This window comes from Lacerta agilis, chromosome 9 (assembly GCF_009819535.1).
Source record: "Lacerta agilis isolate rLacAgi1 chromosome 9, rLacAgi1.pri, whole genome shotgun sequence".
Classification (NCBI taxonomy): domain Eukaryota; kingdom Metazoa; phylum Chordata; class Lepidosauria; order Squamata; family Lacertidae; genus Lacerta; species Lacerta agilis.
Genome location: NC_046320.1, coordinates 53,993,798 through 54,007,925, shown reverse-complemented (window position 1 = coordinate 54,007,925; position 14,128 = coordinate 53,993,798). Strand labels below are relative to the sequence as shown.

At 39.7% G+C, this 14,128-nt stretch overlaps 1 protein-coding gene across 5 annotated transcripts in view; it reads right to left on the bottom strand.

The window, feature by feature from the left end:
- PPP3CA (protein phosphatase 3 catalytic subunit alpha) overlaps positions 1 to 14,128 on the bottom strand; it is a 180,444-nt gene that overhangs the window by 65,989 nt on the left and 100,327 nt on the right. For all 5 annotated transcript variants that reach the window (XM_033160409.1, XM_033160410.1, XM_033160413.1 and 2 more), the window contains exon 3: positions 754 to 878. In XM_033160409.1, coding sequence (XP_033016300.1) covers positions 754 to 878 — 125 coding nt within the window. The remainder of the gene's footprint in view (positions 1 to 753; positions 879 to 14,128) is intronic.

Sequence of the window (14,128 nt, the reverse complement as noted above, 5' to 3'; positions counted from 1 at the left end):
GTCTATCAACTTTTACTGTTCTGTGACCATGATAAAATTTGTCTCTCCCACTAACTACTACAATATGAAGATTTACAATACTTGCATCTGCTGAATTTAGCTGTGGCCAACAAATAATTCCTCACCCAAGTAGGCTAACATCATGTATTAGTTTCCCCCACTCCTCTCACAGTGCTGGGGACCCTAAGAACTAAATTAGGTGCTTACCAAAAGACTTGGGCTAGAATTTTATAACAGTTTCCATTGAAAGGCAGGCTCACAAGTTACTTTTGGAAGTCCTCTTTAATTTTAAAAGTAACCACCAAGTTGCATGAAGGGGTTGCTGTTTAAGAAATCCATGCCCAAAGGTGATGAATATGGCTGCATACTTCCTCTAATTCTAGCCAAAATGCAAAGGTTGTTTTACAGTGCCATGTTTAGACATTAACACATCGAAATACAGTTTCAGGTTTTGAGAAAATAAAATAAAGCAGCTCAAAATTTGGTAAAAGTAACGTTTTTATTATTCTAAATTTTGACAAATGAAATTTAGATAAGTAACTATGGCCAGAAAACATGCACACACTTTGCCTGCAATAATTCAATGGTACATTTTATGTGAAACATTTCTTTACACAATGTTTGCTACAGCAATATAGCGGTAAGACATGCGACCATGCGTTCACTGGAAAGAATATTTAAAGGGTGTGTGTGTGAAGCAAATAAATCTGGACACAAATTAATTTCATAGCCAAAGTGAGAAATAAAACTTACTTCAATACTGAAGTACCCTCTGTCAACATAGTCCCCTAGAAAAAGGTATCGTGTGTTGGCAGGAGAACCTCCCACTTCAAAGAGCTTCATCAAGTCAAAGAATTGTCCATGGATGTCCCCGCAAACTGGAAGAGAGAGAGACACAAGCGGAAAGACCAATTTATACAGAACATTATAAACACAGCTATACTTCTAAATCTTTACCTGGGGCTTATTGTAATGTTTTAGAGCCTAAACAACTTGCATCAGACCTGTCTAGTGTGGTATTGCCTACAATGGGTGCATTGGCATGACCCACCAAACCAGGCTTCCTATGGTTGAGTCTGCAGATGTTGGACTACAACCCCCAATATCCTTAGCGTGCAAGGTAAAGGGTCAGGGATGATGTGATTTGTGGTCCAACAACATTGGAGGACCCAAAGATGGGGAAGGCTGTGCAAAGCTGTTTTTTGTGATGTGCATAACAATACAGTGGTGCCTTGGTTTAAGGACAGCTTAGTTTATGAACAATTTGGATTAAGAACTCTGCAAACCTGAAAGTAGGTGTTTTGGTTTGTGAACTTTGCCTTGGAATAAGAACGTGTTTCGCTTCCTGTTGAGTGTCTTCCATTTGTAAATTGAGCCCCCACTGCTATGGGAAAGCATGCCTTGGTTTAAGAATGCTTTGGTTTAAGAACGGACTTCCAGAACAGATTAAGTTTGTAAACCTAGGCACCACTGTACTAGACTTCAAGCACATGCGCTGCCTTCTCCTATCTTTCACTTTGGTAACCTTGCATTGATTTGTGTAATGGGACTACCATTGAAACATATCACCAATTTGGTGTTGAATCTAATAAGCATGATTCTACAGGGAGATTAAAGGGAGAGCTGGCCATTGCTCTAGATAAATAAATGGGAAGAATAATGTGACATGCAGTTTCCCAAACTCCTTTTTATTTGCTGAAATAGGATTGTCTTTCAAAGTATGAAACATGTGCAACTGGGAAAGAATTGCACCAGCTGTAATAAATGTGCACATGAAACTCAAATGAAGCTGCAAATAAGTTGGTAAGGGAGTACATGTATTTCCAGGGCACATGAGACGGAAACCTTGCCTGAAGATAAGCAGCTCTGGGTCTGGTCAGCACCCAGAAGGAAGACTGCTTGATAGTCCTATGCACACTGCCTTGAGTGTCATTATGGGAGGGGGGGAGCAGGATATAAATGCAGCAGACACAAACACATATGTAAGTAAGATGATTTTTGGGGGGCGTAGATTTATTTAGAGTGTATCATAGTTTACAAAAATATAAAGTTATACTGATATAGCCTTTAAATTCAATATATTCAAATGTCAACTTTGTACACTTTCAAAACCAATTCTAGTTTTTACAACATACTTATTTAATTAAATGCTAGCTGTAAATAGATGTGAAGCACATGGCATCCGACCATGAAAGCAGAGTATTGCCATTGTTTCACTTTAAAAGAGGATTGGACAGCCCTATCCTCCATGAATTTTTCCAACCCTCTTTTAAAGTGATCCAAGTTGGTGACCATCTTTGCTTCCAGTGGCAGCAAGTTCCATGGTTTAACTGTGCACTGTATGAATAAGTGCCTTCTTTTATCTGTCCTGAATCTTTCAACATTCAGCTTCGTTAGGTATCCACAAGTTCTAGTGTTATGAAAGAAGGAGGAAAAACTTTTATCTGTCTACTTTCTTCATGTTATGCATAATTTTATACATAATTCTTCTTGTTACGCATGATTTTATATCATGCCACCTCTTTCTCAAACTAAAATGTCCCAGTATTGCAAACCTTTCCTTATAGGGGAATTGTTCTACTTCCTTCATCATTTTTGGTTGCCCGTTTCTGAACCTTTTCTAGCTCTACAATGTCCTTCTTGAGTGAGATGACCAGAACTGTACACAGTATTCAAAAAGCGACTGCACTATAGATTTGTATAGCATTATCATGATATCAACAGTTTTATTTTCAATTCCTTTCCTAATGATCCCTAGCATTGGATGACTTTCTCTCAGCTGACACAGACTGGGCTGAAATCTGCATTGAGCTACAGTATTGTCAATTATGGTGCTGGAGGAGACTCTTGAGAGTCCCATGGACTGCAAGAAGATCAAACCTATCCATTCTCAAAGAAATCAGCCCTGAGTGCTCACTAGAAGGACAGATCCTGAAGTTGAGGCTCCAGTACTTTGGCCACCTCATGAGAAGAGAAGACTCCCTGGAAAAGACCCTGATGTTGGGAAAGATGGAGGGCACAAGGAGAAGGGGACGACAGAGGATGAGATGGTTGGACAGTGTTCTCGAAGCTACTAACATGAGTTTGGCCAAACTGCGAGAGGCAGTGAAGGATAGGCGTGCCTGGCGTGCTCTGGTCCATGGGGTCACGAAGAGTCGGACACGACTGAACGACTGAACAACAACAACAACAACAACAATTGTCAACCCTAAGATCTTGCTCCTGGTCAGCCACTCACTGCCAGTTCAGACCACATGAGTGTATATGTGAAATTAATACCCCCCCCACATGCATCACTTTACTCTTGTTTACACTGAATTGCATTTGCCATTTTACTGCCTTTTCACTCAGTTTGGAGAGGTCCTTCTGGAGCTCTTTGTAATCCCTTCTAACAATCCTGAACAGTTTTGCATCATTAGCAGACTTGGCCACTTCACTGGTTCACACTTCTTTATTTACGGAGATCATGCACTACTGAGTGATAAATGTCTCAAAATTAGGAAAGAGAAGGAAAAAAGCCACTTATTTACAGGGAAAGAAAATTATGGTGTAGTACAAGTGCTGTTAACGAGGTTGCACTAAAATCTACCATGCCATACAATACAAACATTACTCATATTTCATTGTCTTTCCCCCCCACAGCATTGCAAATGCTACCCTGACTCACTATCTAAAGGAAAACTGCAAATTAACCTTCTTTCCCCTCCTCTAATCATTAGGACAGCCCTTGCCTGACAGCTACAAGAAATCAATGCAGCAACTACGGCAAAAGGGATGTTCTTGGAGCCCTTACTCACACTGGTTGATATATGAAACCAATGTTACTACTGTTAAAGCAAATTATTCCTTGTTTTTCCTCCTATTCTTCTACATCTAGTAAGTGGCTTGAGAATTTCAAAAAACAAAACACATGTGTGTCAACTGTTTATTCTAATTCTATTGCTCTGAGCTCATTGGTGGCCATTTTCATGTTATTTGTCTGCCATATATTTCCAATAGTTATATCCCACCTTTGAAATAATATGTAAGAAACACAGCTAAATGAGGGGAAGGGGGAAGTCATGAGTATTTGAGAAAAAGAAGTTACTGCATCTTCTGAAATAGCAATCCAAAAATAAAAACAGCAGTAGTCATATGTAAATTTAAAAACAAAAGTCCTTAAAATGCTGGTTGAAATAAAGCAGTTTCTGCTGTATGAGAGGGTTGGTGTAACCCCTGTGTGATAAAAGGGTAGAACACTTGGGGCTTTTTCATTTAGATAAAGGTGAGTCAAGGAGGGTGACAGAGGTGAGAAAAAATTTGCATGGTGTGGAGAAAGTAGACCGGTAGTTTTTCCTCCATGTTTCATAGTACTGGGTCATCTGATGAAACTGAATTGTGGGAAATTCAGGACAGAAAAAAGAGCAATTCTTCCTACAGCACATGGTTAAACTATGAAATTCTCTTCCAACAGATATCATAGTGGTCACCAACTTGGATGGTTTTGGAAGGGGATTAGAGAAATTTCTGGAGGAAAAAGCTATCAACTGCCACTAGTGGATACTGCTGAACACCACCTTCTAGGGACCAATGAAAGATGCCTTGCTTGCTTGTGGACTTCCCCAGAGGTATCTGGTTGGCAACCACAACAAGAAGAATCCCATGCTAGATAGGTCTTTCAACAGAAGCCAGCAGGGCCCTTTAGATTTTTAGAAGGGGCTCAGGATTGTTCTCAGGTAAGCCCGCATAAGGAGAAAACATCAATGAATGGAAATGCATTCATAGTTTACTATATAAAAAGCAATGCCAGATGTATACAGAGATCAGGCAGTCAAGGCAAGCAGCAGAAGGCAGTGGTGCTAGCCTTCAAACTTTAAATATGCAGAGCCAATCTGAACATAGTAAACTTCATGAGATGAATTGGGCCTGAAACATAGGCTATTCACTTTGCCAAAGCCACACATTTCAGAGCACAATAGGAAACAAAGGAAAATTTGTTGTATAACCAATATAACCTTTTTATACTCAGAAGCCAGAGACACTGTTTTCAACAAGGGTTACTCCCAGGTAAGCATGGATAGGATTTATGCCTAAATCAAGAATAAGCTTCTATCCTTTCCTCATTCATAAAACAACTATTTGTTCAAATAATCAAATCCAACATTAAATGAATGACATTAACCAAATGCAGAATTAGCTTATAGTGAAAAATAGAACTCCAAGTAAAAAGCCCCTAAATACTTCATCCCATCTCCAGTAAAGAGAACCAATAACTAACCCTTGAATTCCAATAAAAAATAATTATTAGACAACTTAATTAAAATGAGTATTTAAAATCTAATGAAATGTCTTAAGATTCTATTTTTTTTTATCAAAAGCAATTTCTGTAGCTCCTATTAATAACATTGCGATTTCTCTGCTCTGCACAATTTAGTTTAATAAAGCCATTAGATCCATTTTACCAGCTTACCTCTCAGTTAATGCAATCAAAATGTATACACAGTACAACTTTATTATGACAGAAAATACATTTTGAGAGAAAGAGGAGGAAAAAATCGGCACAGTAGGAAAGTATCTGAATGCAGTTATCCTTTCATGATCTGATTTCTTCAATGGCTGCAAATGGATGCAATATTATTTATTGGGTTTCGAGATGAAAGCTTGCTTTGCCGCCCACAGATACTTATTAAATATTTTATCTTGAAAGCTGCAAAACACAGCCCAAGGGCTTTTAGAGGAGAGCTCTCCCGTTTAACTTACAGGGAACAGTCTTCTTGCTATTATGCTGCAAGCTGCTATTGGCCCTGCCACTCTGGGGTGAGGCCAGGCCAAATAGGCTCCTTTGCCTTCATGAAAACACACATGCTCAGATACTCTTCAGTCACATGGCATCATAGTGTGACATCCATATGAGAAAGAAAAACACACCAAGTGGTTGAATTTAAGCACTTAACAGCTGCTCCTTGTGGTTGTTTCTGGATAAGAACTTGTATATCCCACAATGAAATACTTAAAAGAATCCCCCTCTTAACTGAAATGCGTTGCAGCTGCACTATGTCTCTCCCATCAATTTACAGACCATTTTGCATCCTGGTGTCATTTAAACAACACAACCTTTTCTTGCACACACCCTTTTCTCTCCATATCTCCAAAACTCTCTGCTGTAATGAGCTGTCATGTGCATCAGCAATGCTGTAGTATATAGCAGTGAAAATATATTTATATTTGTTTCATGCTGTAAAGCAGAAATTGCTTCCACGTTTCAAGTTGTTTTAACGGGGTAACTTGAGAGATTGCACCAGCTGCACCTCATCCCATCTAGATGCAAAAAAAACCTTGGTTCTTCATCAAGCATATATTTGATGGTTGGCTGAAATAAATGACTGGGGTGGTGCATATGGCTCTGGTGCCACATTCTGTGTTGACAGTTACCACTTCCTCCTCCTGCTTCCTGTCTTATCAAAGCAGCTTCAAGCATGCCAGAGTTTGTTTAGTACATGTGCACACAAGAGGCCGGGTCGCATACGGAAGAGTGCATTCTATATTTTTGGCTGAATTCCACTGGCTGATTTAAAATCTGCAGTGTGAGCTACAAATAAAAAGAGGATCCATCATCCCCAGATAAAATCTCAATGGGATATTTCTACAAAGAATGGGAAACATGAATGGGAAATGAAACAAGGAGGTTTAGAAACAGTTGCTGAGTTCATGGCATCCTTTCTTCAGGAGACACAATTTCAGAGCAACCTGCTGTTATTAGTCTTAAAACCAATTACAAAGATAACTATGAGGTATTTAAAACCTCAAAGTTTACTCTCAATTTTGTCTATGGGCAAGAGGAAAGCAACAGTTACAACCTATATGTTCAAAGAGGCCACCATAGCTGGACTTGCTTGACACATACATTCCATCAGTATAGATCAGTGTTTTTCAACCTTTTTTGGGCAAAGGCACACTTGTTTCATGAAAAAAATCATGAGGCACACCACCATTAGAAAATGTTAAAAAAAATTAACTCTGTGCCTATATTGACTATATATAAAGTAATTCTCTTGAATAGGAATCAAATAAACACAAAGAAAGTATTTTATAATTACTTTATTATGAAATAGTAAGTAAACAGAAATATGAAAAATTATAAAATACTTTATTCAGTGCGCAACCTGGGTCTGTTTGGCTGAACACAAAGCTGATATTCGAATTTTTCAAATTTTCCCACGGCACACCAGGCAACATCCATGAAGCATGTCTAATAACTTTATCAAGGATATTTATGGACATTTGCAACATCACGTACATTGCAAACAGTACACAGTCAACAATAAATAGGGAGAGAACAAGAAAACATGCATTCAATAACCTTTTCTGATTAAAAATTGTTTGGGGGTAGGCTTGTGTTTGATGAATTAATATGACATTAAGCACATTATTGAGAGGGAGAGATTATCTAAATAAATTATCTAAAGATTTATTTGTTTACCAAAGACCTAAAGAATTTTGCCCTGAAAGGTTTTGATACAACGTAAGCTTAAAACCTGAGTCCAATTTTCTAAAAATCAGTAATGAATTTCTGAAGAGAACTGTTAAGAATTTGGCATGGCATCCTCTGATAAAGTACTCTCAGAGCATCCTGGGATTAATAAACTGAATTGGGGCAATGGAAAAGTGTATGGTTAGATGTCCTCCTATGATCATCTGAATTTCCTTATATGAATTTGCCAATAAAACCTTTGAATAAATACAAACAGCATAGCAGAATTTCTGTGTGAACCTATCAGGCTCATAAGGGGGTGGCATTTAAATCTCTCTTTTTCTTCTTAGAAATATTTTTACAGGGTGGGGCAGCACAGACTACATTTACGTCTCATCTTCATTTCCCCAGAATGCCTCTGGGCAATGTGTGACATTCTGAGGAAATGAAAATTGCTGAAGCTTGAGACTTTGTGCCAGCTGATGCTTCACTTCAGGTATTTTTCATTCTCTTTGCCCTCCCAGTTTTTTGCATGGATGTTGCAAGTGGTGTGCTCTGAAGACTTCAAGCTCTGCTCTGAACTAAGGGACGCATTCAGAATTCAAATCAAAACCAGCCCCAGCCTCTCTAGTGTTGCTGATGGCTCCCTGGGACTATCCTGTGCCCCCAGCTGTGGAACATCACAACAGCTTCTTGTTCCCTCCCAGAGACATATTGTGCTCCTTTTCCCTCCTGGAAAGTGCACACTCCCCTCCTCAGCCTTGGATAGATCCCTATCTTCAGTTAGCATCCTGCCTTGTGCATGGCTGGCTAAAGGTAGCTGAGTGGGGTACACAGCCTCTCACAGGATGAAGAACTTATGCTGCCTGTAGACGAGACAATGTGCTTGGAGTCAAAGCCCAAACTAGGAGCAGTGAGTTAGGGAGTCCTGCCCTTGCACACCCACTGATTTCACTCAAGGTTTGGTGTTGGGAACAATTCACCCATGGCACCTCTCTTTACTCTATTCCCCCCCCCTTACTAAAAAAGATTGGGAGAAGTGCAGCAGGGAATTTGCAAAATGATCTCTTTCCAGCTGCATTTGCCTCTTGTTAAGAAGCCAAAACAACAACAACAACAACAACAACCTGGCAGTATGACTGATGATGTAGCATTAGGCTGGCCAGATAAAAGTTTCCAAAGTAAGAGACACTGGAGCTACAGATGTCTGAAGCACGTCTGTGCAAGTGTGGATGGGAAGAAAGAGAGAATCCAGTCTGTTCAAAGAAATCTGGGATCTTTTGAAACACCGGGTGCTCTTCTTTAAAAAGATAATTACACCCCCTCTATCTACCATTGCTCCCTTCAAAGTATCAGAAGGATCTGTGAGAAACACGCATAATCTGGCTGTGATGTTTCTTACTTGGCATTCTTTACTCTACTCTGTGACTCTGCTGGGACCTCCCTGTGATCAAATGCCTTCTGAAGTGCTTCTTCTGCTCCTACCATGGCTACAAAGGATAGAACTCACACACTTATTTAAAGTGCCTCTGTTTTGATTTGTTGAAGAAAACTACTCTTCACGATGAATGCATCCTTTCAAACATGGACTGGATCTCAGATCAAACCTAAAATAGAACGCAGGAGAGAGCACGGGAGAGTTGACTAGATCAGATTCTACTTGATGTTATGTAGGTTTCAGATTACACCTAGCAGTCTCTCATCATGTGGAAGTAAAAAAAAACTGTCTCTAACCATATATGAGTTTGTGTGTCTCCAAAGGATCTCCTGCAGTCCTATATAGCTGTAATTCATAGCACAATCCTATACATGTCTAGACAAGCTTCCCATTAAGAAACATATGTCCATGGTAGTGGTAGCAGATGATGATAAAGATGATAACAGCAACAACAGCAGTATAGCTAACAAATTATCAAGGTTGTCAAGGGGGAGAAACATTCACTGTATGTTTTGTATTGAAGAATGGGGCTCCCTTGAGTCCTGTGTCCAAAATTACCTGAGCCGCACCACTAGAACAGATGCCATGGAATGTTATTTGTATGGGACTACATAATCAGTGAGGTATCTGAAAGACACAGTCTCTAACTGAGATCCTTCAAAACACTGAATACTGCAGAAACCCTTTCCCTACACCTAGGTTAGATTACTGCAACACGGCATACATGGAGCTGCCTCTGAAGGAGGTTTGGAAACTTCAGCTAGTGCAGAATTCAGCAGCCATGTTGCTCACCAGGACAAGACAGTTTGAGCACAGAATGCCAGTTCTGGCCAAACTACATGGGCTGCCAGTTAGTTTCCAGGTCCAATTCAAAGTTCTGGTTTTGATCTATAAAGCCTTAAATGCTTCAGGTTTGCAATATTTTAAGGACCACCTCTCCCCATATTAACCAACTCAGACCATGCAATCACCCTCTGAGGCCGTTCTTCATGTGCCTCCTCCATGAAAGGTCTGGAGGGTGGCAACACAAGAGTGGGTCTTTTTGTGGTGGCTCCTTGCTTGTGGAATGCTCTCCCCAGGGAGGCTCACCTGGTGCCTTTGTTACATATATTTAAGCACCAGGCAAAAACATTCCTCTTCTCCCAAGCCTCTGGCTAATTAAACAATCAATGGTCTTCAAAACTGTGTGTGCATGTGTGATGGTTTTTGTTTGTTACAATGTTATTTTGTGTTTGTCTATTATAAACCACCTTGTGATGCTCGGGTGAAGATCGGTATAGAAATTTAATAAATAATAATAATAATAATGAATCCAGTATAAACAATCCAAAAGACAATTGTTGTGCTGCACTCTATGCAATTCCTTAATACATGGAGCAGAACAAGACTATCAATGGATTCATTTTATCAGTCCGTTGCTATCCTTTACAGAGTGTCTATAGAGAGTATAAAAACATATTAAGGAAATAATATATTCTGCAGTATTCACTTCGTGACATTTTAAAACGGAAGAGCTCTCAAACACAACCGAACCCTTTGTTAACAAAAATATACTTTTCATCCTTCTCATGTGTTATCAGGCAGGGCTCTGTTTAGATATTCCAGCCACTGGAAGTGAGATTATTAATTATGAGGAGCAAGGTTTATTCAGCAGTAAAATGATTTCTCCAGAACAACCTGTCATTCCTGCTTACTTATGGTTTTTTGAAGGATGGCCTATTTCTGACCCGCTAAGAAGGGGACAGTCAATTAATTTCACATGGTCTTATTCTACTGCTGGTTTGTGAGCCAGCATGTTCTACAGATTTACTTAAAAACACACACTAGTGTAGAAGAAAAAATGCTTAATTTTATTAACTTTGGTTTTACATGTTTTTGATGGATTCCCTGCTCTTCAAATAATAAACTTCCTTGAGATCCTTCATTCAGTCAAAAGAGTGTGTGTAAATTAGGATTAAATTGTGAGATGATGCACAATAAGGAGGTCTTGAAAAAATCACATAGTTGGCAGCAGACAGTAAAATTCAAACACAACAATGACAGAGATTTATTAAAACAAATGGCACCAACTTTAGGCATAATCCAGAAAAGGTGAGGCAACTGTCTATGTTCAATTGCTTTCAGACGAACAGTTAGACATGTCAGTATTTTTAATAATAAACTGAAATAAACTGGATATAGAATGCTTAACTGTGGGTGAAGCTGATGTTTTTGTGTTTGTGATTGTATCAATTGATTGCTGTGTTCTTGTGGGGTTGTTTGGTTGACACTATGCTGAGATATTTGTGGACACAATTTGCACCATCCTAGAGTCACTGGCGAACACTTTTTCTGAGTGACTAGAGATGGAAGCATCTTGACTGCAATGGATGTGGGAACTTACATAGATTCATGAACACTATCATGAGTGATATTAGTACTGCATGACATTAGCTAAGACTGTTCCTGACTTGAGACAAACCAATTCCATTTCACTGGTGGTGGTGAGGAGAGGGTACGGTAACTTAATCTTGCTTTAAAACAGAACTCAATGCAATTCCCAACTAACATGCCTATTGCCTGCTTCTGGGCAAAATTGGTCCATTAGGATATCTTAACGTTCAATAAATTTCTTCATCATCATGAGCAATATATAATCAAAAAATAAATTAATATATGTAAACTTTGCAAAAGTAGTACAATCAGTTTCTTGTAGAGGGTTTGTCTGCTTGATAATGAAGTGCTGATTCTTGTTGCTCACATGTGATCCTTTATTTACCAGTAAGGGAATTTAAAGAATTTCAGCAGAGAGAACAGATGGACATTCCCAACTGTGGATCTTGCTGTCCCCCAACATACTTGATATTCATAAATGGTGCTGTAGTGTGCTGGGTTTCTACTGCACATAAGGTCTGTCTATGAGTTCAGCTATGTCACAGGGGCTAAAAAGTAATCACTGGCCCGGTTTGCTTCTGTATTTATATACTAGACCTTGTGAAAAAGCAAAATGGGTCCCTCCCCTCATTAAGGCAATGATAGATCAAGGATGCAACTCTCCAGGAAAACAAGAACACAAGGATAAGGCTGACACAATGCAAGTAACATTGTTTTGCCTTAGCCATTGTTAACATAGTATTAACATTAGTATTGTTGTCAAATACACAAGGCACCCCATTTGAATTCCATGAAGGCAGAAAATTATATCTTATCTATATGCAATCCCAGAAGGCCCCCTGGTTTGACACTTATAAAGGGAGGAAGAAGCACTTCGACTGCAGCAGTAGATAAAAGATCTTTCTTTGTTTTGGTCATGCCACGATGCATGCCTATTTCTGCTGCTTGAGAAACATGGAGGGCCCAATGCTAAAGAGACAGGAGAGCCAGCAACAGTTAAGTGACCAAGTGTAGGCAGATACAGCCACAAATCAACAGAATGGGTATCAGATCCAGAACCATGGATCTTTTGAGTACAGAAGCATCAGCTTTTACCACTCGGCCAGCCTGAAAGGGCTTGGCAAATGTTGGACCTGGCCTGCTTTCCTGCACAGTCAGGACTTTTCACCTTGCCTCCTCTACTACATTACTGCTGCAAATCTGGTTAAGCATTGAAGTGCAAGGATACCATCAAGGCTGCTGTAAATGTCAGCCAGCCCTGCTCAGCTGGCTGTGTAAATCCCCAGGCAGAGCTGACTCATCAAGCAGAGGTACTCATCACTATGAACTGGTCCACACATTATGCTATGTCTTAGCTGGTTTTAAGCCATGGATGAAATGTGAATATGCCTCCTGCCCCTTCGAGTGTTGTAGGAACACGAGTCATGATTTGTTTCACAAACTATCATTTAGTGTGAACAAGCAGTGTGCTGGTGCACATTGCATAAAAGTTCCCTCGGTATTCCTGCAACACGCTAGCTACACTGTGAACAAAATAAGCCAGGGTCTGGGTTTGTTGCTTTGTGTGAACCAAGGTTTTTTCTCTCTCTAAACCTCAAGCAATAAAAAATATTTGTCTTCATTTACCACTCATGGTTTGTTTGGGGAAAATAAACCACGGGTCTGGGTTTGAACAATGCAACAAACAAGTTCTGGTTTGCTTCATCAACAGCATAGCAGCAGCAAGATCATTGTAATAGCGTTGCAAAGACTTTTGAGCAAAATTCACATTAAACCATAGTTTGTTTTAAACGATGGTTCAATGTGCTGTGTGAAACAGGCCAATGTCACATATACACATATGATACTGTTGTTAGGGAGAGAAAGTTACCAAAAAAAGGGAACAGGATAATAACTTGCATACCGCTCATGCCAGGTTGACAAATGCTTATATGATCAGGGGCTTTGCCAGAAAGCAGTAAACTTTGCCACAATTTGGCACTATAGTCTGGTTCACACACATTCACCATTTGATCGATGATTAGCTGAATGTATAGACTGAATGGATTTGTAAAAACTTGTGTAAAAGTTTCAATTGTGGTGTTGCAACTGTGAGGGCTCATTTACATATGCAAGTAACCGCTTGACCCTGTACCCATTAGCTGATAGAAATACATGCATTAACCAGCCCTACATACTGTCAATAGAGAATGAACACAGTACTCAAGTGTTGTACGGTACATTTATGAAGTAAGAATGAGGGGGGAGATGGAAATGGGGACACCTGCAGTTAGAATCCACATAGGTTTACAAATATGGAAGCAGCAGAAACTGAACATCTATGAATACTTCTTATGTAAAGAGGCAGACATTTAGCAAGCAGCACTGACAATGATTTTTATGCCTTCTTGCATGTACAGCAGCACATGGAAGACAGGACTTCAGGGCAACTAAATTGGCACATTTCAGATATGCTTCTCTGAAGCCCTTTGCTACAACGATAATCCCTTGATCTGAATGCTCCAAATGCTCTCAAGTACTGAATGGACAGAGGATTTGGAGTTTTGTTTGCTGGACAGCAGGAGAGTTTTTTCAATTAATAGAACAGCTATTACAGTAAATGGCTGGCAAGGGACAAGATGTCTCTACTTCTCCTGCTCCTCCTAATGTAATTTGACCTTTCCACAGTGCACACATGGCAATATCATCTCAGAGATTTTACACATTGATTGCACAACAAACAGACAGCAGAGAAAGGGGGAAGGGAGAGCTTCTTCGGTCAGCGTTTCCAATTCAGTTCACAGGAATGCCTATAGTGTCTCTGGAAACATTGTTAAGGCTAGCACAGAGCAAGGGATTTCGTAATGAACACCTGACTTATGGAAGCT